Here is a 20,296-nt window from a genome sequence, read left to right as displayed (position 1 = left end):
TCCGTATTAACCTGTTGTCACGGGGACCCCCTCCTCCTGTTCGGTCGCTCAGCGGGATCGTTATCCGGCGGGGATCCGGCCCCTCCCGTCGCCCGGCCCTGGGCTGCCGTCCCCCGTGCCTCGATGGGCTTCGCGTCTCCTTCTCGTCGGAGGCGCCCTGCCCGCGTCCTCTTCTCCCCCTCTGACTTGAACCGTCGAGCGGTCCCCTTTCTTCCCCCCCGCCCCTTCCCCCCGACAACCGCGGCCTCGCTCGGGTCCGCCTTTTCACGGCCCGCGGGACGCGACCCGGGCGGGGCCGCCCGGGACGCCGAGCTCTCGGCGCAGGGCCCTGCGCGCGGCGAGCGCCCAGTAAATACGATCGGGCGAACGGGCCTCCCGGGGAAGGGACGTGACGAGCACGTCTTTTCCAAAGGGGAAACGGCCCCCGACGGCCGCGCGGCGTCCTCGGAAACCTGCCCCGGGGCGAGTCCCGCGTGCTCGCTGGGGTGGCCCGCTGCTCCGGGGAAGGGACTGGCTTTCGCGGGTGGGAGTCGGGGGAGAGGGGCGGGAAGTGGACGGGGGTCACCCAGCAGAGCGCTCATCACTCGGGAAGGAGCGTCGTTCCTTTCGGTCTCCCCGAAATCGGTTTCCCCGCGGTGGGAGGGCGAGAGGGGGGCACCACGAGCCGCACGCGCGCGTGCCCCCCCCCCCCCCCCCCGGGGTTGTCGGTCACCCGCCGGCCTTTATCGGGCGGCGATGGGGTCGCGTGCTGCCGTCGGGGCGTGAGGGTGGCCGGCGAGGCATTCTGGGCCGCGCAGTTGGGTTCGCCGCGGCGGGGGAAGATGAGCTTACCGCCGACGGGGCGGGTGAAGGGAGCGGAGAGATTTCCGCCGTCCCTTTCCGAGGTCCGGCGGCGAACGTGTCCGTCTTCCCTCGCCTGGCTCCTCTAGTGCCGCCCTTCTCCTCGGGCCTCCATCCCGTCCGGCTCGCCGCCGACCTCCCGCCCACGTCCCGCCTCTGGCCTGGGTCGTCCTCCTCCTTCAGAGGCTTTCCGAGGGCCCGTCTCCTCCGAGAGGCCTTCCGTGACTTAATCCCTCCTTTCCCCTTCTCCCACTCCCTTCTGCGTCGCTCCTTCTATTCACCGGCCCCTCCGCGCTCCGTCGTTGATCTCTTTCTGTCGATGGCGGTAAGCCCGTTGCGGGCAGGGGATGTGTCTGTTGTGTTGGACTCTCTCGAGCGCCTGGTACGGTGCTCTGCAAACGGTAAGTGCTCAGTAAATACGGTCGACTGCCCCAACGATTATTTGTACTCCCCCGACCACTGGGTCAAGTGCTCCGCGTACAGTAAGCGCTCGATCAGGACCGTCGATTGATCGCCTGATGTGACGAAGCCCTCCCCAACCTCTGCGCCCGTGCGATTTGGGGTCTTTTTCCCCGGGAATCTTGTGGGGCTGGAAGAGTTGGGGGCGCGGGATACTCAGCCACTCGTTCGTTGTCGTATTTAATGGCCGCTTGCAAAGCGCTGTCCTAAGCGCTCGGGCGAGGACACTGTAAGAGTAGACAGACACGTTCCCTGCCCACCGCGAGCTCGTAACTCCCGTCCCCGGCGACGCCATCCAGCGCGAATCGGTCAGTTCGTCGGTGGTGTTCACTGAGCACTCGACCGTACGCGGAGCGCTGTACTGGGCGTCCGGGGGAGAACGGTAAACAGAGTTCGTAGACTCATCGATTCATTCAGTCGTCATTGGGTCGTATTTATCGAGCGCTCACTGGGTGCAGAGCGCTGTACCGAGCGTCCGGGAGAATACGGTAAACAGAGTCTGTAGACTCGTTCATTCATTCAGTCGCCATTCGGTCTTATTTATCGAGCGCTCACTGTGGGCAGAGCGCTGTACGAGGCGGCCGGGAAGGACAGCTTGCAAACAGAGAGAGACAGTCCCTGCCCTCAACGGGCTCACAGTCGAGAACGGGGGAGACAGACAGCAAAACAAGGGAACAGCCCCTCCGGCAGCGAGCTTCCAGTCTGGCGGGGCAGACGACTGGTAACGTGAATTACCGGAAATGAGAAGCAGCGTGGCTCGGTGGCGGGACCCCGGACTCGGGAGTCAGAGGTCATGGGTTCGAATCCCTGCTCTGCCACTTGGCGGCTGCGTGACTGCGGGCGAGTCACTTCGCCTCCCTGAGCTTCATCTGAAGAATGGGGATTAAGAGCGTGAGCCCCACGTGGGACGAGGGCCGTATCCAACCCGAGTAGCTTGTGTCCACCCCGTCGCTTACGACAGCGCTTGGCACGTAGTAAGCACTTGGCAGGCGCCATTATCATTTTTATTTATTAATGACAAACACCGTGAAAAAAGAGAGGAAGGGAGAGTACAACGGAGTGGGTCGAAAAGTTCCCCGCCCACTAGGAGCCTCCAGGCCAGGGAGGGAGAATTCACCGAGGGAGAGAATTGCCGGTCGAGGATTCTTTCCGCTCGTCTTCTTAGTCGAAAAGATTTTTTAACCGATGCTCGCTCCGAGGGGAAGAGAGGAGGAGGAGGAGGAGGAAGAGGTCAGGGAGGGAATTCGAACGGTCGCCCCCGGGTTACTGCGGCAGCTTGGCCTCGTGGATAAAGCCCAAGCCTGAGAGCCCGAGGGCCTGGGTTCCGATCCCGGCTCTGCCACTCGCCTGCTGGGTGACCTCGGGCTGGGCCTCAGTTTCCTCCCCTGCGGAACTCATTCGTTCATTCAGTCGTACTTGCCGGGCACTTCCTGCGTGCAGAGGACCGTACGAAACGCTCGGGAGGGTACGGTACAACAAGAAACAGACACGTCCCCTGCCCACGACGAGCTCACGGTCTAGAAGAAGAAGGATCGCGGGGATCGGTTAAGCGCTTACTGTGCGCCGGGCGCTGTACTGAGCTCTAGGTTGGGTACAGGTAAACGGGGCTGGACACGGTCCCTGCCCCATATGGGGTTCGCGGTGTCAATCGCCATTTTTCAGAGGAGGTACCTGAGGCCCAGAGAAGTGAAGCGACCCGTCCAAAGTCACGCGGCAGCCAAGCGGGGAGCCGGGATTAGCGCCCGTGACCGACTGCGGGGACTCGGTCGGGTCCCCCTCGACGGCGGGGAACGACGCTAGGCCCGTAGCGAGCGGCGAACCTGTACCCTGAAGACCGACCGTGATCGTGGGGGCTGTGGAGCACTTACTGTGTGCCGAGCACTGTGCTAAGCCCCAGGACAGGTCCAAAATAGAACGTGAGCTCCTTTATAAAGCCACTCGGCCCCTCCTCTTGCCCCCGCCGTTTTGGTGGCTCCACGCCCTCCAGGGGAAAAGGGCCATTCTGATGGGTGTGGGCAGGGAAGATGTTCGTTCATTTATTCATTCATTTTTATCATTAATAATAATAATAATAATAATAATGGTATTTTTTAAGCACTTACTGTGTGTCAGGCACCGTACCGAGCACTGGGGCACGAGACGTTCTTCCCCTCGACGCTATCTGTCGCCATCGTTCTCGTCCGTCCGGCTCCCCCGATCAGACCTTGAGCCCGTCAGACGGCGGGGACCGTCTCTATCTGTTGCCGACTCGCTCGTTCCGAGCGCTCGGTACGGCGCTCTGCGCGTAGCAGGCGCTCAGTAAATGCTGTTGAATGAATGAACGCACAAGCAAATCGGGTCGTGCGTCCCACCTGGGGCTCACGGTCTCAATCCCCATTTTCCGGATGAGATCGCTGCGGCACAGAGAAGTCAAGTGACTCGCCCACGGTCACGCAGCGGCCGAGTGGCGGAGCCGCGGTCAGAACCCCTGACCTTCCGACTCCTGGGCCCGGCCCGTCTCCGCGACTCCATGCCGCTTCCCAACACTCAGTCCGTGGTCTTTACCGAGCGCTTACCGTGCGCGAAGCATTCGTGCATTCGGTAGTATTTATGGAGCGCTCACTGTGTGCAGAGCGCTGTACCGAGCGCTTGGAACGGGCAGATGGGTAACGGACAGAGACGATCCCTGCCCTCTGCCGGGCTTACGGTCTCATCGGGGGAGAAGGCACTGTATTGAGAACCCGGGAGAGTAGAGTAGAACAATAAACAGACCCGTTCCCTGCCCACGGCGAGCTTAACGGTCTGAAGGGGGAGGAGACAGGCGTTTTAATATAAATAGATAACCAACGCGCTTATGTTGTCCCCTCCCAAGTGCTTAGCAGAGAGCCCTGCCCCCAGTGAGCGCTCAGTAGACACCACCCTTGAATCATGGACAGTTGCTCGTTTTCTGATGATCTTCGCCCCGTCCGTTGGATCGAAAACCGTTCTCCCGCCGCCCATCAACAGCCCGTGGCTTTTCCCTCCCTGCCGAGACCCCCGGAGTTCGAAGACACGGACTGTCGTCCCCGCGCCCCGGGGCGTCGCCGGGTCCCGGTCCTCGCCGCGCTTCCCTTTGGCGGCTCGGGAACGACGGTGGAAAAACCCAACGGAAATAAGTGTTTCTTACCCGCCCCCCCCCCCCCCCCCCCCCGCCCCCCTCTCTTACTTTTTTTGAAAGTTTCAGAATAATAATCGAGAATGTAAATGAGTTTCAATCAAGTCGCCATTGTTCTCCCGGCTTCGAATTCCCAGTTGCGATTATTCCGTATTCACGAATGTTCAGAAGGGGTGGTCTCCGCGGAGCCCGTTGGGCCGGCGGGTCCTCCCGGAGGCCCCCCCCCCCCGGCGGGTGGCCGGGCCGGGCGGCTCCCGGCAGGGCGCCGGCCGGGTAGCGATGCTGTCTTCGGAGACGGAGGGGGAAGAAGCCCCTTTAGGAGCCTCCTTTCTCCCCCCCCCCCCCCCCCGCCCCCCGCCATCCCCGCGTTTCACTAAAGTTCACGTCTTCGTGACGCTGCGGTAGCCAACGGGCAGGAAGGAGATTGAGAAGAACCCGGGAAGAGCCGCTAGCCAGTCGTCCCCTCCGTGTCTGCGCTTGTGGCCGTTCGTTTTTTCCTTTCTTCCTCCCTTTCACCGATGGGCTTCCTGGCGATGGTGGCGGGCGGGCCCCCACTCGGGGCCCGAGGAATGTCAGGGAGGCAGCGTGGCTCAGTGGAAAGAGCCCGGGCTCGGGAGTCGGAGGTCACGGGTTCGAATCCCGGCTCGGCTGTGCGACTGTGGGCGAGTCGCTTCACTTCTCTGGGCCTCAGTTCCCTCATCTGTAAAATGGGGATTAACTCTGAGCCCCACGGGGACGACCTGATTACCCTGTATCCACCCCAGCGCTTAGAACAGTGCTGTGCGCATAGTGAGCGCTTAACAAATACCAACGTTATTATCATTATCATCATTCTTATGTCCTCCTTCCGGGTTTTGGTTAGGACCCGATTAGGAAAGGTCCTCCCTTGGCTGCTCTGGGCTTTACCGTCCTCTCCTTCTTCTTTTCCCTCCGACGGAGGCGTTCATGACCCCACAGTGGCCAAAAGCAAGAAGGAGACTCAAAAGAACCTCGGAAAAATCACTAACCGGTCATCCCCTCCGTATCTGTATTCCCGTAGTTATTTATTCCGACGGTTCATTTGGGCCCTTCTCTTTTTTACCCGACGTTCTTCCTGTTGCTCCCATGAGCGGTGGATGATGATACTGATGATAATGTTGGTATTCGTTAAGCGCTTACTATGCGCGGAGCACCGTTCTGAGCGCCGGGGTGGACACGGGGGAATCGGGTCGTCCCACGTGGGGCTCACGGTCTTCATCCCCAACTTACAGATGAGGGAACCGAGGCACAGAGAAGTGAAGCGACTCGCCCGCGGTCACGCGGCCGGCAAGTGGCAGAGCCGGGATTCGAACCCATGACCTCGGACTCCAAAGCCCCTGCCCTTTCCACCGTCTCCCCCGTTAGATTATAAGATCCTTGAGGGCGGGGAACGTGTCTTTATTTAAGAGAAGCGGCTTGGCCTAACGGATAGGGCAGGGGCCCGGGAGTCCGAAGGGCCCGGGTTCTGATTCCGACTCCTCCGCTTGTCTGCCGTGCGGCCCTGGGCTAGTCCCTTCCCTGGGTCTCAGTTACCTCAGCTGTGAAATGGGGATTAAGACCGTGAGCCCCGTGGGGGACGGGGTTGCGTCCAACCAGATTTGCCCGTATCCACCCCAGAGTTTAGAACGGTGCCTGCGCTTAACGAAAGCCACGGTTATTATTGTCATCTTTATTTTCGTTAAGTCGTTCTTTCCCAAACTCTGAGTGCATTTTCACACTCCGGAGGGTCTCAGCAGATTACTCTTGCTTGGGCTTACTTTCTTTTCTTTCTTTTATTACGGTATTTGTAAAGTGCTTACCGTGTGCCAGGCACTGTACTAAGCACTGAGGTAGGTAAAAGCTAAGCAGGTTGGACCCAGTCCGTCTCCCACACGGGGCTCGCAGTCCTCGTCCCCGTTTCACAGACGAGGTAACGCGGGCCCCGAGAGGTGAGGCGACTCGCCCGCGGTCCCACGTTGAACCCACGACTCTGCGGCCCCCGGGCCCCTGCCCTATCCGCCCCGCCACGCCGTTTCCCTCCCCGGCGGCGACGGGTCTGCCGTCGGATCGAGCGCAGCGGGAGACCCATTTGGGCCGAACGGTCTCGCTCTGCCCGATTCCGGGATCCCCGGGTTCCTCCGGGGCGAGCCGGGGCTCCAGCCTCGTCGTTATTTCCGGTGGCCTTCTCCGCGGAGATTAGTGACGGCCGATCCTTCTCATCCCGGACTTGGTGACAGGTTATTAAGATGTCCACCCGGAGACAGAGCTCTCTAGATGTCATCTCTCTGCCTGTTCATTAAACGGGGGGGGGGGGGGGGGGGGGCACGCAAAAAAAAAAAAAAGCATCTCATCGCAGCGGGATGGAGGGATCCGTGCGAGCTCGTCAGGGAAAAGCAGCGTGGCTCAGTGGAAAGAGCACGGGCTTTGGAGTCAGGGCTCATGAGTTCGAATCCCGGCTCTGCCACTCGTCGGCTGTGTGACTGTGGGCGAGCCACTTCACTTCTCCGCGCCTCGGTTCCCTCATCTGTAAAATGGGGATTAAGACTGCGAGCCCCACGTGGGACGACCTGATTCCCCTATGTCTACCCCGGCGCTTAGAGCAGTGCTGGGCACATAGTAAGCGCTTAAGAAATACCAACATTATTGTTATCATTAAAAGATTCGGGGAGGGGCTTTACCGACCTCGGCTAAACCGGAAACCCTCCCGAACCTCTCCCTCCCTCCCACCTCACTCGGTCCCCGCGGCGACGGCAGGCGGGGCACGCGCTTCCGGAACGTTTCTCGTGGGTCAGCCGTTTTTCCCCCCGACGTGGACGACGGCCGCGGCGGGTTTGGAGGAGTGGGAACGGTTGCCCCTTGGGCACGCACCCCAGTAATAATAACCGTGCGATCTGTTGCGCGCTTACTTGAGCGCTTGGAGCTCTTGCTTAGAGAAGCGGCGTGGCTCAGTGGAAAGAGCCCGGGCTTGGGAGTCCGAGGTCATGGGTTCGAATCCCGGCTCCGCCACCTGTCAGCCGTGTGACTGTGGGCGAGTCACCTCACTTCTCTGTGCCTCAGTGACCTCGTCTGGAAAATGGGGATTAAGACTGTGAGCCTCACGTGGGACGACCTGATTATCCCCTATCTCCCCCAGCTCTTAGAACGGTGCTCTGCACATGATAAGCGCTTAACAGATACCAACACTATTATTATTATTACTCTGAGCCAGCCACTGTATTAAGCTCTGGGATAGATAATAATAATGTTGGTATTTGATAAGCGCTTTACTATGTGCAGAGCACAATTCTAAGCGCTGGGGTAGATACAGGGGGATCAGGTTGTCCCACGTGAGGCTCACAGAAAGAATCGGTCCCTGTCCCAAATGGGGCGCGCCGTCTTCACCCCCATTTTACCGGTGAGGGAACTGAGTCACCGAGTCATAATAATAATGAAAAATTAGGTATTCCTTAAGCACTTACTGTGTGCCAGGCACCGCACCCAGCGCCGAGGTCCATTCGAGGAGGGACACGGTCCCTGTCGCACGTGGGGCTCACGGTCTTCGTCCCCACTTTACAGGTGAGGGAACTGAGGCACAGGGTCGTTAGGTGACATGCCCAAGGTCGCAGAGCCGATGAGGGGCGGAGCCAGGATCAGAACCCAGGTCCCTCTGACTCCCATGCCCGGGTTCTACCCGCTAGGCCACGCTGCCTCCCCTCAAGTTTGGCCCCCTGCCATCTAACGTGGCTAATCTTGCCCCCTTCAACTTCCCTTTCATGGACTTCTCGTCCGTGAACCGATCCGACCCTCCCCCTGGACCCTAAGGGTATCTTCCGCCGTCCCGCTTCCCGGGTCAGCGGATGGCCGACGCTTGTCCCCACCTGGGCCAAGACGTGAAATCAGGCTCGGTGACTCTCAGCCGCGTCCCACCCTTGAATTTTTGAGGGAAATCCAGTCTTCTAGTGGCAGGAAATGCTCTGCTTTTTAAACACGGTGAAACGATCTCACTCTCGGGGCCGTCGAGAGGAAGCGGGGCCTAGTGGGTGGAGCCCGGGCCCGGGAGTGAGAGGTCCTGGGTTCTGATCACGGCCCCGCCACTCGTCTGCTGGGCCATGTTGGGCGAGTCACGTGGCTCGGCCTCAGCGACCTCATCTCTGAAATGGGGACGGAGACCGTGAGCCCCAAGTGGGACGGGGATCGTGTCCGACCCGATGATCTTGCATCCGCACCGGCGCTTAGTACGGTGCCTGGCCCTTCGGGAGCCCTGAACGAATACCGTTTTTTTTAAAAAAAAAAAAAAATCAAAATAAGCTAACTTTTGAAGGCCTGGGTAGAAAAGGATTAGGGCGGAAAGGTGGGATCGTGGAAAACGTGGGAGAAAAGAGAGGAATTCCATCTGATTCGGGAGGTGCTTTGCCTCGGTTCAAGGGTGGTATTGATTCGCTACAAGCCTGGCCCTCTCTCCTCTCATGGAAATTGTCATGCGGAGAACAACTCGATCGAAAATGATGTACATTCTATATAATAACCTGCTACCAGCGAAATGCACCCGGCAACACTTCTCTTGGGGGGGTTGGGGGGGGGGGGAGAGAAATTAAATTACCCGAAATTTTCAGCACATTCATATTCAATTTCATCACAGCAGATGCTCATTAGTATGTTGTTATTAATTGGTATTCACTTTAGGTTTTGTTTAAAATGAAGATAATAATTAGGTTTTAATTACCGCATCATTCCAAGAGAAGGAAAGAGAGGAAAGGAAGAGAGATAAGCTCCTCACGACACGGAGACGTTCCCTGTTGCCAACTCAGACTTGGGCGACTGAGTCAATCAGTCCGTCAATCAGTGGTATTTGAGGACTTGCCGTGTGCAGGGCAGTGTACTGATCGCCGGGGTGAATACAGGACCACAGAATTAGCAGACGTGTTCCCTGCCCGTGACGAGCTTACAGTCTAGAGGGGGGGACAGACATTGCTATAGATAAGTAATTTATGATATATACTTTAAAGGTACGTACCTAAGTAGCGTGGGACCGGGGATGGGGCGAATGTCAGATATCGGACGTCGCGGAGCACGGACGACGCGGAAGGTGGCGAGCCCGCCGTGGGCGGCCAGTGTGTCCGTCAGCCGTCGTATCGTCCTCTCCCGAGCGCTCAGTACGGTGCCGTGCACACAGTAAGCGCTCGGTAAATACGGTCGAATGAGGGAATGAATGATGGGAGCGTCCCGGGAGGCGAGGAGAGATCCTGGGAACAGAAATTACGAGTTTAGGGGGGAAAAAAAAAAATAATTAAAAAAACCATCGTTACGAAGAACTAGCCCTAAATTGTCCACTTGATGGACGTACCGAATCAGATGATAATGTGCCCCGCCATTCTTTCTAATCAAATTACCAAAAAGACTTGTTGGAAAAGTAACCCTCGCAAGCGGCTGATTAATGGAGTGGTGCCACCGTTTTGAATTAGAGCTAATTGAAGTAATCCAAATAAGTTATTTCCGAAGCCTATAGAAATGATTTCCTTTGCAGAGCAGCACAGAGCTGTTGGCAAACCGGTGTCCTTACTCTCTGTTGTTCCACGTTTGTAATAAAAGCCCGGGGGGGGGGGGGGGAGGGGGAGGCAGAGACAGGGAAAAAACCGCGACGGTTTACACTTCCACTTTCCACGCTTCCCACCCGTCTCCGGATCAACTTGTGTACGTTTTCCTCGGCACCGCCTCTAGGGACTAAGGAACGAGAAACCAAAGGATGAGACTTGATTTCTCTGCCCGAATAGACGGCGGCAGACACCGAGGTGGGTGGGTGTGTTTAAGGAGCTGCTTTGTCCCGAAAGGCCAAGACGCAATTAAAACCTTCCTTCCCTGTAGGGTGGAAGCTGAGAAATAGGGAACGGAGCAAAATATGCCAGTGAAAGTAACGAGTCCATCAGATGTGCACTCGTCCCCAGGCGCCTTGCGGGTCGAGATCGTGGCTTCTGACTCTGTTCGGGAGGCCCCGGGACCGGTGCTACGGGTGGATCGAGTCTGGGCCGGCCGCCTCCGCATCCGGCGGGAACTCCTCGCCGCCAGCTTTAAAGCCCTCGGTGGCCTCGCGCTCTCCTGCCTCACCTCGTTACTCTCCTACTGCAATCCGGCCCGCGCGCTCTGCTCCTCTACTGCCAACCCTCTCGCCGTGCCTCCGTCTCGCCGCCGGCCTCTCGCCCGCATCCCACCTGTGGCCCGGAACGCCCTCCCTCCTCCTGTCCCACAGACCTCGACTCTCCCCCGCTTCAAAGCCTTATTAAAGGCCCGTCTCCTCCGAGAGGCCCTCCCTGACTAAACCCCTCCTTTCCTCCCGCTCCCTTCTGCGTCGTCTTGACTCGCTCCCTTTATTCCTCCTCCCTCCCAGCCCCGCAGCGCTTACGTCCATATCTGTCTTGATTTTCATTATCGTCTGTCTCCCCCTCTCGATCTAAGCCCGCTCTGGGCAGGGAACGCGTCTGCTTAGTGTTACGCTGTACTCCCCCGAGCGCTTAGTACAGGGCTCGGCGCACAGTAAGCCCTCGGTAAGTACGAGTGAATGAATGGAAGCTGGTTAATAGTGCGATAACTCGACCGGAAATACCGGAAGAGAGAAGTCATCCTCATCTGATGAGAGAAAAGCCTTTCTTGCCTTTGGGAATAACAGAAGCAGTGCAGCCTAGTGGACAGAGCACGGGCCTGGGAGTCAGAACAAGCTGGGTTCTAACCCCCGCTCCGCCCCTTGTCTGCTACACGACTTGGGGCGGGTCACTTCACCGGGCCTCAGTTACCTCGTCTGGACGGGAACCGTGTCCCACCCGAGCTTAGCACGGTGCCTGGCACGTAGTAAGCGCTTAACAGATGCCGTTAAGAAAAGAAATAGGAATTGGACGCGCTCTTTCCGTTTCTCCTACCCACTGTCGGTCTGCTGATCCTCTTTAGTTTTGCTTGGCTCCCTGCCCCGTTGTTCTGTATGAATCGATTCATGTCAATCCGTCGTGTTCCTCGAGACTGCCCCGTAGACTCTGAGCTCACCGTGGGCAGGGATCGTCACTCTCGATTGCTGTGTTGCACTCCCCCGAGCGCTCAGTGCAGTGCTCTGCACATAGTATGCGCTTGACAGATTCGATTGAACGAATGCATCGAGGGCTCAGTGTGTGCGAAGCACTCGGGAGAGGACAGGAGAACAATAAACAGACACATTCTCGGCCCACGGCGAGCTTACGGTTCAGTGATATCGGGCCGCAGTAGGCGTTTTAACTTCCGTGCCTTTTCTTGGAAGTTTTTTCCGACTCTCCCATCCTGTCACGTTCTCCCGGCCCCTCGGACAGTGGCGCTTCCCTTTCTTCTGCCGTCCTTTCTTCCCGGGAAGAGATGGGCAGGAGGCCATCTCCCTTAAAATTCCCTCCGTAAAGCGACGAGGGCAGTCCCCAAGGGAAAAAGGCCGGCGAAACTAATCCTCCTTTAGGCAGCTAAATAAAAGTGCTAAATCTCGGGGCCCGTTTCCTCCCAGAAGCTCCAAGGACCTCCAGTTGAATCTAGAAATCTCCCAGCAGCCTTTTGCTCATCGCTGAGCTAATTAGCTCTTTCAAGCCACTCTGAAAGACTATTTCTCTCCCCTTCCCCCACCCCCGAATCACTTCCACTAGTGGAAATCAGCCTTTCCTCGGGCTTCGAGGCGAGGAACCCGCTTGGGTCCGGGCGGGAACACCGAGCGGCTCTGCTGTCTGGCAAACCTGTCGCCGGGAGACGTGACGAGGTTTGCACCGCCGAACCTTGAGGGACGTGACGGGCTATTTCGGGGGGCAACGTTCCTTTTTAAAGGGCAACATCTAAGTCCTTTACCCGCGCCCCGCGATGGAAGTCGACGGGAAACCTCGTTTTCCCACTCTCCTTTATGACTCTGATTCTCCTCCGGGATCTGTGTGCTATTTTGTTGTGGGTTTTTTCTTAAAAAAAAGATATACTCATTCCCGGGCAGTGAACTAGAATGCGGGCCGCGGTACGAACAGGAGCTGTTTCCTCAGTGAATCACAGTGGCTTTGGAACACGATGTTCTAGCCATCGAGGCGGTTGGAAGAGGAGCCCGATTGCGAGCCCCTCCCTCAGAGAATGCAATTTTCAAAGAAGGAGGAAGAAATCGAACATTTTAAACGAATAAGTGAAAGCTAGAGGGGGAGAGAGAGAGAGAGAGAGAGAGAGAAATGTTAAAATATCATCTTATTTTCTTGAAGTATTTTCCATCCAATCTCGTACAGTCAGAATGAGCTTTTAAGTGGGGGGAAAAAGCGTAGCTGAAGATCTCAAAGAAGACTGGAGGGTGTCAGGTTTTCTTGATTAGGAGAATTTATCATCAAAGCCAAAGGAGAAAGGATCATGAAAATCAAAAAAAAAAGAAGAAGAAGAAGAAAAAAACCCCCATACCTACAAGTCATCCTAAATTAATGGTATAAAATCAAGAAAACAAAAGTGGGTGTTATTTTCAGCGTTCATCTCAGCTAGAAGTAACATCTTCCTTGAGGAGCAGCTTGGCCTAGTGGAAAGAGCGAGGGCCTGGGAGTCGAAGGGCTCTAATCCTGGCTCCGCCACTTAGCTGCCGCGTGACCTTGGGCAAGTCATTTCGCTGTGCCTTAGGTTCCTAAAATGGGGGTTCAATCCCTGCTCCCCCTCCTACTGAGACCGCGCGCCCCGTGCGGGCCAGGGAGCGTGTCCGTCCTGATTAACTTGTAGCAGCCACGCGGCTCGGCCCACGGTAAGCCCTTCTCAGATGTCACAGTCGTGACCCTCGTTCTCCTTGCCTGCTGTGTGATCTTGGGCAAATGGCTTCGCTTCTCCGTGCCTCCGTTTCATCGTCTGCAAAACGGGGATTCGGGACCTTGTCCCCTCACCTCTCGCGAGCCCCGCGCGGGACCCGACGATCTTCCCGATCCACCCCAGTGCTCGACAGACGGTGGGCGCTTAACACATACCCTAATTGGTTGATTTCCTCTTCCCCACGCCTTCCCGAAACCCACCCCGAACCCTCCGACGCTCGGAGTCTCACGGGGCTTTGAGTTTTCAACCGGATTATCCGCCGGTAGGGGCCTGACGGATACCACGGTTCATCCGTTTCCTCTTCCCCACGGGTTCCCGAAATCCACTCCGGACCGTCCCACGTTCATGGGGCTTTTCTGTTTACACCCGGCCTGTGAATCGCCAGAGAGAGAGGCAGGAAACAGAAGAACAGTGCTCTTTTGATTAGTATATTATCTGTGTGTATGGATGCATATACGTGTATGCATATATATATATGAATTTTTTTCCTGTTTTTTTCTTTTTTGTGTGCGTGTGTGTGTGTGTGTGTGTGTGTGTATTTGCCTCATCCATTTAAGCAGTGACTTTCAATTAGCCCATCAACTAATATCAGGTCATTCAACTCCATAGCTGACGCGTTATTCCATCCTGTGGGTTGTCACTCTCCTGCTTCAGTTGGCTGGCAAAGGTTCTCATATATCCATTACCAGCAACACAGCACTTTGCATTTCTGAATTGACAAGCAGCTATATTGACCTAGCGCTTATTATGGGTCAACAGCTGCGTTAACCAACGGAAGGACTGCCGGGCAATTAAAATGAATTGGCAAAAATATATCTTCCTAATTTACTCCAATTTGTTATTTATGCTAACATTGTATGGCTTCTATGGTGACACTAAACAGAATGGACCCAATAGTGGCAATTAACATAAAAATATAATGGCTAATCAAATTGACAGCAACTGTTTCTCATCATCTCCCCACACAATACATTATCAAAACAAACTATTATGAAGGAGGTAATTTCAGTGTTCCATTCAACCTGCTGCATGAGTGCAGTCAGGGAGATGTGTACTAGCAATTACTGCCGAATCTAAAAAACTAAACAAATAACTTAATCGCTGTCGTCCTCCTCCTCCTCCTCCTCCTCTTTTTTTTTTTTTTTTTCCTTCAGGAAGCGGTAATCAGGATTTGCTAAAAATAACTGGCATATAATAGTATAATGATGATGCATATCGCAGAATAGCTAATAAGAAATAAAATAGGCTCCTAGGTGACTGGTCTTTAAAAATAGGTTCAGGTGAAGAAAGAGACGGCCGCCAACGTGCCCGTCCGGAGACGATAGCCGGAGTCGACGGATGGGCCGGCTCGGGGGGGTCCGTTCCGACGGCCCGATGTCTATAGGCTCCGGGGGGAGTAGCCCGAGAGGCGGCCGGCCTTCCCGGTGGAGCGACCGGGTCTGGCGGCGTGCCGGGCGGTGCCGACGGCTCTCTCGGTTACAGACCGGCCCCGGAGCCACGGAGTGGCCAACGCGATAGTAATCGTCATCCTGACGGTGATCGGAAAGTGCTACGTGTCAGACGCCGTAGTGAGCGCCGGGTAGGTGCAAGGTCGTCGGGGCCCACGCGGGGCTCCCGGTCGAAGCGGGAATCCCCCCTCTGCAGGTGGAGGGAACCGGGGCCCGGAGAAGGGGAGCGACCCAGCCAAGGTCACCCAGCAGACGGGCGGAGGAGCCGGGATCCGAACCCAGATCCTCCGACTCCCGGGCCCGGGATCTAGCCACCAGGCCAACCCGCTTCTCCAGCTGAGGGGCCCGTGCTTGACAGGATCCGCGGATCCGGCGCGGGCCTGACCTGACCTGTGATGTCTTTGATTGAGATTTTCTTTTTTTTCTCTTGATATTACCCGATTTCCTTTTTATTTTTCCTCTACTGGTCATTAACTGTCTTTAATACTAACGATGATAATTGTGGTATCGATTAAGCGTTTCCTCTGCGGGATGCCCTGGGCCGGGAACGGCGCTATTCTGTCTTTACGCTCTGTTTCCCCCAGACGAATCTGAGCGGCCCAAGAGTGGCCGGATCTAATGAGAATAATAATGATCGTGGTATCGATTAAGCACTCGCTACGTGCCGAGCCCCGTTCTAAGCGCTGGCTTCGATACAAGGTAATGGGGCTGGACGTGGGGCTCGCAGTCTTAAATCCCCGTTTTCCAGCCGAGGTAACTGGGGCACAGAGCCGTTAAGTGACTTGCCCACGGTCGCCCAGCGGACACGGGGACGGAGCCGGGATTAGAACTCGCATCCGTCGGCGCCCAGGCTCGCTCCACTAGGCCGCTACCCGCCCTCCGAGCCCGAGCTGCCCACTGCCCCCATCGCAGGGTTCAGTTTTGGCCCATCTCCTCCGAGCGGCCTTCCCCGCCTAAGCCCTCCTTTCCTTTTCTCCCACTCCCTACCGCGTCACCCTGATCTTCTCCCTTTATTTACCTCCCCCCGCGCCCCAGCGCGTACGTACTACGTATCCGTGATCGTCTTCGTATGAATGGCCGTCTCCCCCTCGAGACTGAGTTCAGCGGGGGCGGGGAGCGGGTCTGTTATTCTTCTGTCGGACTCTCCCAGGCGCTCAGTACGGGGCTCGGCACGGTCGACGCTCAGTAAATACGGTCGACTGACCGGATCGAGCCTGGGAAGATGTCGACTCGAGAAGCCGTTGAGCGCCGGTTGGGAGAGGGCCCCGTTTCTGACCGTAAGCTCGGTACGGGCAGGGAATGTGTCCTCCGGTGCTGGAGCAGCGTGGCTCAGTGGCAAGAGCCCGGGCTTGGGAGTCACAGGTCGTGGGTCCGAATCCCGGCCCCGCCACCTGTCAGCTGGGTGACTCTGGGCAGGTCGCCTCACTTCTCGGTGCCTCAGTTCCCTCATCTGTAAAATGGGGATGAAGACCGAGCCTCATGTGGGACCACCTGATGACCCTGTATCCACCCCAGCGCTTAGAACAGTGCACATAGTAAGCGCTTCACAGACACCAACATTACGTACATATATATTTTCCCGGTATGGTATCTGTTAAGCGCCGACCCAGGCCCGGGGGCGGGGGGGCGGCCGTACGAAGCACTGGGAGAGATCCAAGCTAATCGGGTCGGACACGGTCCCTGTCCCACGTGGGGCTCCCGGTCTTCGTCCCCATTTTCCAGATGAGGGGACTGAGGCCCAGAGAAGCGAAATGACTTGCCCGGGGTCGCACAGCTGAGCGGAGGGGAAAGGATCGGGTCCGCCGATCCACTGGGCCACACCTCCCCTCGTCCCGAACGCGAGGCGGTGCGCTCACGTGCCCGCGTGTACGGGGGAGCCGTCTGGGCCGTGGGGAGTGGACGGGACGTGCGTCGTTTCCTGGCCCGGGGAAGGGGAGGCGACCGTGCGGTTTGGCCCAGAGCGGAGCCGTCACCCCGTTCGGGTCCGAGCCCCGTAAGGGAGTGGGAATATTTCCTGGCTCGGAACCATCCTTCTCCACACACGGCCCTCCTGTACCCGTATAATAATCGTAACGATAACTGTTTTTGCGTTTCTCCGGCATTTACTGTGTGCCAAGCACTTGGCTAAGCTCCGGGGGTAGGTACGAGCCAGTCGGGTTGGACGCATCCCACGTGGGGCTCACAGTCTTCATCCCCATCTTCCAGGCGAGGGAGCTGAGGCCCGGAGAAGTCGGAAGCGGGGTGGCGCGGCGGATAGAGCCCGGGCCTGCGAGTCAGAGGGGCTCTGCCGCTCTTCTGCTGCGTGACCTTGAGCGAGTCGCTTCACTTCTCTGAGCCTCAGTCGCCTCGTCCGGAAATTGGGGCTCGAGACTGGGAGCCCCCGTGTGGGACGAGGACCGTGTCCGGCTTGACTCGCCTGCGTCCACCCCGGCGCTTAGCGCTCGGCACCTAGGAAGCGCCGGACGGAGACCTTCGTCGTCAGTATTGTTATAGTTAAGCGAAGTGACCGGGCTGAGGTCACGCGGCCGAGAGGAATCCTGGCCCCGGCCCGGAGTCGGGAGCACAGCGGAGCGGCGAACGTTAACCAGCCTCCGGCGACGTTTTAACTTCCCGCCCGCACGGCCGGAGTTCCCGGGAGCCCGAGGGTACCACTTTTCCCAATTAGCGGTGCAAATTGTCACGGGTGCATAGGAATTTTCAATTTGACGAAATCCGTTTTTTTGACAGCGCGGACAATCAGCCCGCCGCTCCGCAAGTAGCAATCTGTGATCCGAGTGGCAGGATTTACTCGGAATTATGAAAGGAACCCACGGTACGGAAAGGAGCCATTAGTATTCCTCACCCCCTCCTCTTTTTTCCTTTTTTTTTTTTTTTTTATATGTGGTTTAATATAGAAGTCGGTATTAGGGAACGTACCCTATTAGGAGGAAGCTTTTCTTTTCCCCCTTCCCCAACAGAGGGCCTCATTTATGTTCTGTTCTGTTGCAGTATTCCGACAAGGCCCTGTACACCCAGCTGTGCTTTTACCGGTTCATTTTTGACGTGGACTATGCCCAGGAGAAACTTATTACCGAGCAGGAGAAAGGTACGTTAAAATACTGTAATTACCCCGGAGTCGAAAGTGGAGATTTGCATCGTAAAAGCCGGCCCTCCTCCGTCCTGCCGCTCCGGGCCGGCAGACGGCGGCGGGAGACGACTCCCGACCCCACGGGGTTGCCCTCCCGGAGGGGGTGGCCGAGGAGGGGGACCCCCCCCCGACACACACGCCCGCCCCCCCATCTCTTGACCTCCCCGCACGGCGAAGGTCGCGGGAAGCCCCGCTTCCGGCGGGGAGGAGAGGAGCCGGAGGGGCTCCCGAGCGGCCCCCGTTATTTGGAAAATGCCATTTTCTCCCAAGTTTCGTAACCGTAATAAGCCGAGCACGGGAAAACGTGCTCATTGGGCTGGAACCTGGAATTACGGCAAGGAAACATCCACGGAACGGGTCCCCCGGGAGCTGGGGATCGGGGGGGAAAGTAGCGCGGTGGGGTTCTGCTCGCCCTCTCGCCCGGAAGCTCGTCGTGGGCAGGGGATGGGCCCGTTGATCGTTCTGGCGGACCCTCCCAAGCGCTCAGTGCCGCGCTCCGCACACGGTAAGCGCTCGGTAAGTACGACTGAATGAGCCGGATCCATTCAAACCTCGGAGGGCGGAAGGGTGAGCTGATTATCGAGCCGTTATCATTATTATGAGGTTATTAAGAGTAAGCGGCCCTCACATTAAAGCGTCCAACCTAGAGAGAGAAGTGGAGGGTCTCTGGACCCCATTCAGTCCCGGTCCGGCTTCGTCACACCACTTACGGGATCCGGAAACGTCGTGCCGAGTGTGTGGTTTTTGTTGTTTTTTTCCTCCCGCCTTGAATTGGAGACACCTATTCCGTTGCCCTTTTTCATTTCCGTTAAAGCGAATTTACACATTTCTCTCATTAGTCGCCCGCGGCGCGTTTACTCGGTGCCGTCAGGGCCCGTGAAGTCGAAACATTTCGTCTGCCCGGGGCTGGAGAGGGGCTGGGAAAATCGGCCGTCGCGACGGTTGGAGAATAGGGGCGGATCTGGCCGAAGGCAGAGCCGGCGCCATCCGACGGCCTCGGAGGACGCGCCGTCCGAGTGGGGCGACGGGTCAGGGCCCAGGCCCCTTCCCCGAGGGAGCCGGGGGCTTTCGGGGGAATCTGTCGCTTCCGGAACTCAGGCCCGGCCCTGCTTCGCTGGCTTCGGCGCCGGGGGCGGACGGAGCGCGGAGAGGCGGCGGGCTCGGGGAGGACGCTGGTGGGGCGGGGAACTCCGGACCCCCGGGGTGGCGGAACCGCTGGCCCTCTTGGGCTTATTTCTCGGTGAGGTCTCTAGGGTTACGCTGGATGAGATCAGTGATCATAATAGTGGTATTTATTAAGCGCTTACTATGTGTCAAGCACCGTTCTAAAGCCATAATAACGCTGGTATCTGTTAAGCGCTTACTACGTGCAGAGCACCGTTCTAAGCGCTGAGGTAGATACAGGGTAATCAAGTTGTCCCACGTGAGGCTCACAGTTAATCCCCATTTTACAGACGAGGGAATTTAGGCCCAGAGAAGTGAAGTGACTCGCCCGCAGTCACACGGCTGACAAGTGGCGCAGCTGGGATTCGAACCCATGACCTCCGACTCCCAGGCTCGGGCTCTTTCCACTGAGGCGCGCTGCTTCGCACAGCATCCGGAGTACTGGGCTAGAGATAAGTTAATGGGGCCGGACACGGTCCCGCGTGGGGCTCGCACTCTTAATCCCCATTTTGCAGATGAGGGACCCGAGGCCCGGTGAAGCGAATTGCCCAAGGTCACACGGCAGGCGAGTGGCAAAGCGGGACTGGAACCCGGGTTCTTCTGACTCCCCAGCCCGGGCTCCGCCAGACCCCGCTGCTTCTTAGCGCGGTCCGGGTGCGGGAGAGGGGCCGTGCCCACCCCGGTTGGCCGGATGCCACCGCAGCGCTCAGTACCTAGTAAGCGCCGAACGAATATCAGAATCATCGCTGTTATTACGGTGCCTGGCGCATCAACCGCCGCCACCATCACAGTTGCCCTGACTGAGGTCACACCACGCTGTATCCGTCGATCGACGGTATCTGTCGAGCGCTTCCTATGTGCAGAGCCCTGTGGTAAGCGCTCGGGAGAGCGCGGCGCAGCGTGACCAGTGGTCACGTTCCGTGTCCGGAACGAGCTGACGGTCACTTGCGCGCCTTTGCAGAGTCGCTTCCTGATGGGGCTGGAAGATTTCGCACGGGCTCGAGCAGAAAAAACCCGAGGGTTACGCGGTGATGATGCACTCATCACGACCATCACTGTACTGAGCGCTTGGGAGTCCTCTAGGGTGTAAGCTCATTGTGGGCGGGGACCGTGTCTACTGTAGTGTACTCTCCCAAGTGCTTGGTTCGGTTCTCTACACCCAGTAAGCGCTCAATTAATAGTATCGGTTGATGGGTGGGGAGGATACAGTGCAATAGAGTCGGGAGACTCGTTCCCAGCCCACAGTAATAATGTTGGTATTCGTTAAGCGCTTACCGCGTGCCGAGCACCGTTCTAAGCGCTGGGGGAAGATACGGGGTCATCGGGTCGTCCCACGTGAGG

General features: G+C 57.5%; 1 protein-coding gene across 1 annotated transcript in view; it reads left to right on the top strand.

The window, feature by feature from the left end:
- POLA1 (DNA polymerase alpha 1, catalytic subunit) overlaps positions 1-20,296 on the top strand; it is a 179,539-nt gene that overhangs the window by 109,304 nt on the left and 49,939 nt on the right. Inside the window, exon 33 of the mRNA XM_029079578.1 lies at positions 17,653-17,749. Within this exon, the coding sequence (XP_028935411.1) occupies positions 17,653-17,749 (97 nt within the window). The remainder of the gene's footprint in view (positions 1-17,652; positions 17,750-20,296) is intronic.

Source organism: Ornithorhynchus anatinus, chromosome 15, assembly GCF_004115215.2.
Source record: "Ornithorhynchus anatinus isolate Pmale09 chromosome 15, mOrnAna1.pri.v4, whole genome shotgun sequence".
In the NCBI taxonomy this organism is placed as follows: domain Eukaryota; kingdom Metazoa; phylum Chordata; class Mammalia; order Monotremata; family Ornithorhynchidae; genus Ornithorhynchus; species Ornithorhynchus anatinus.
Note: the sequence above shows the minus strand (reverse complement) of the source record. Positions and strands in the feature narration are given on the sequence as shown.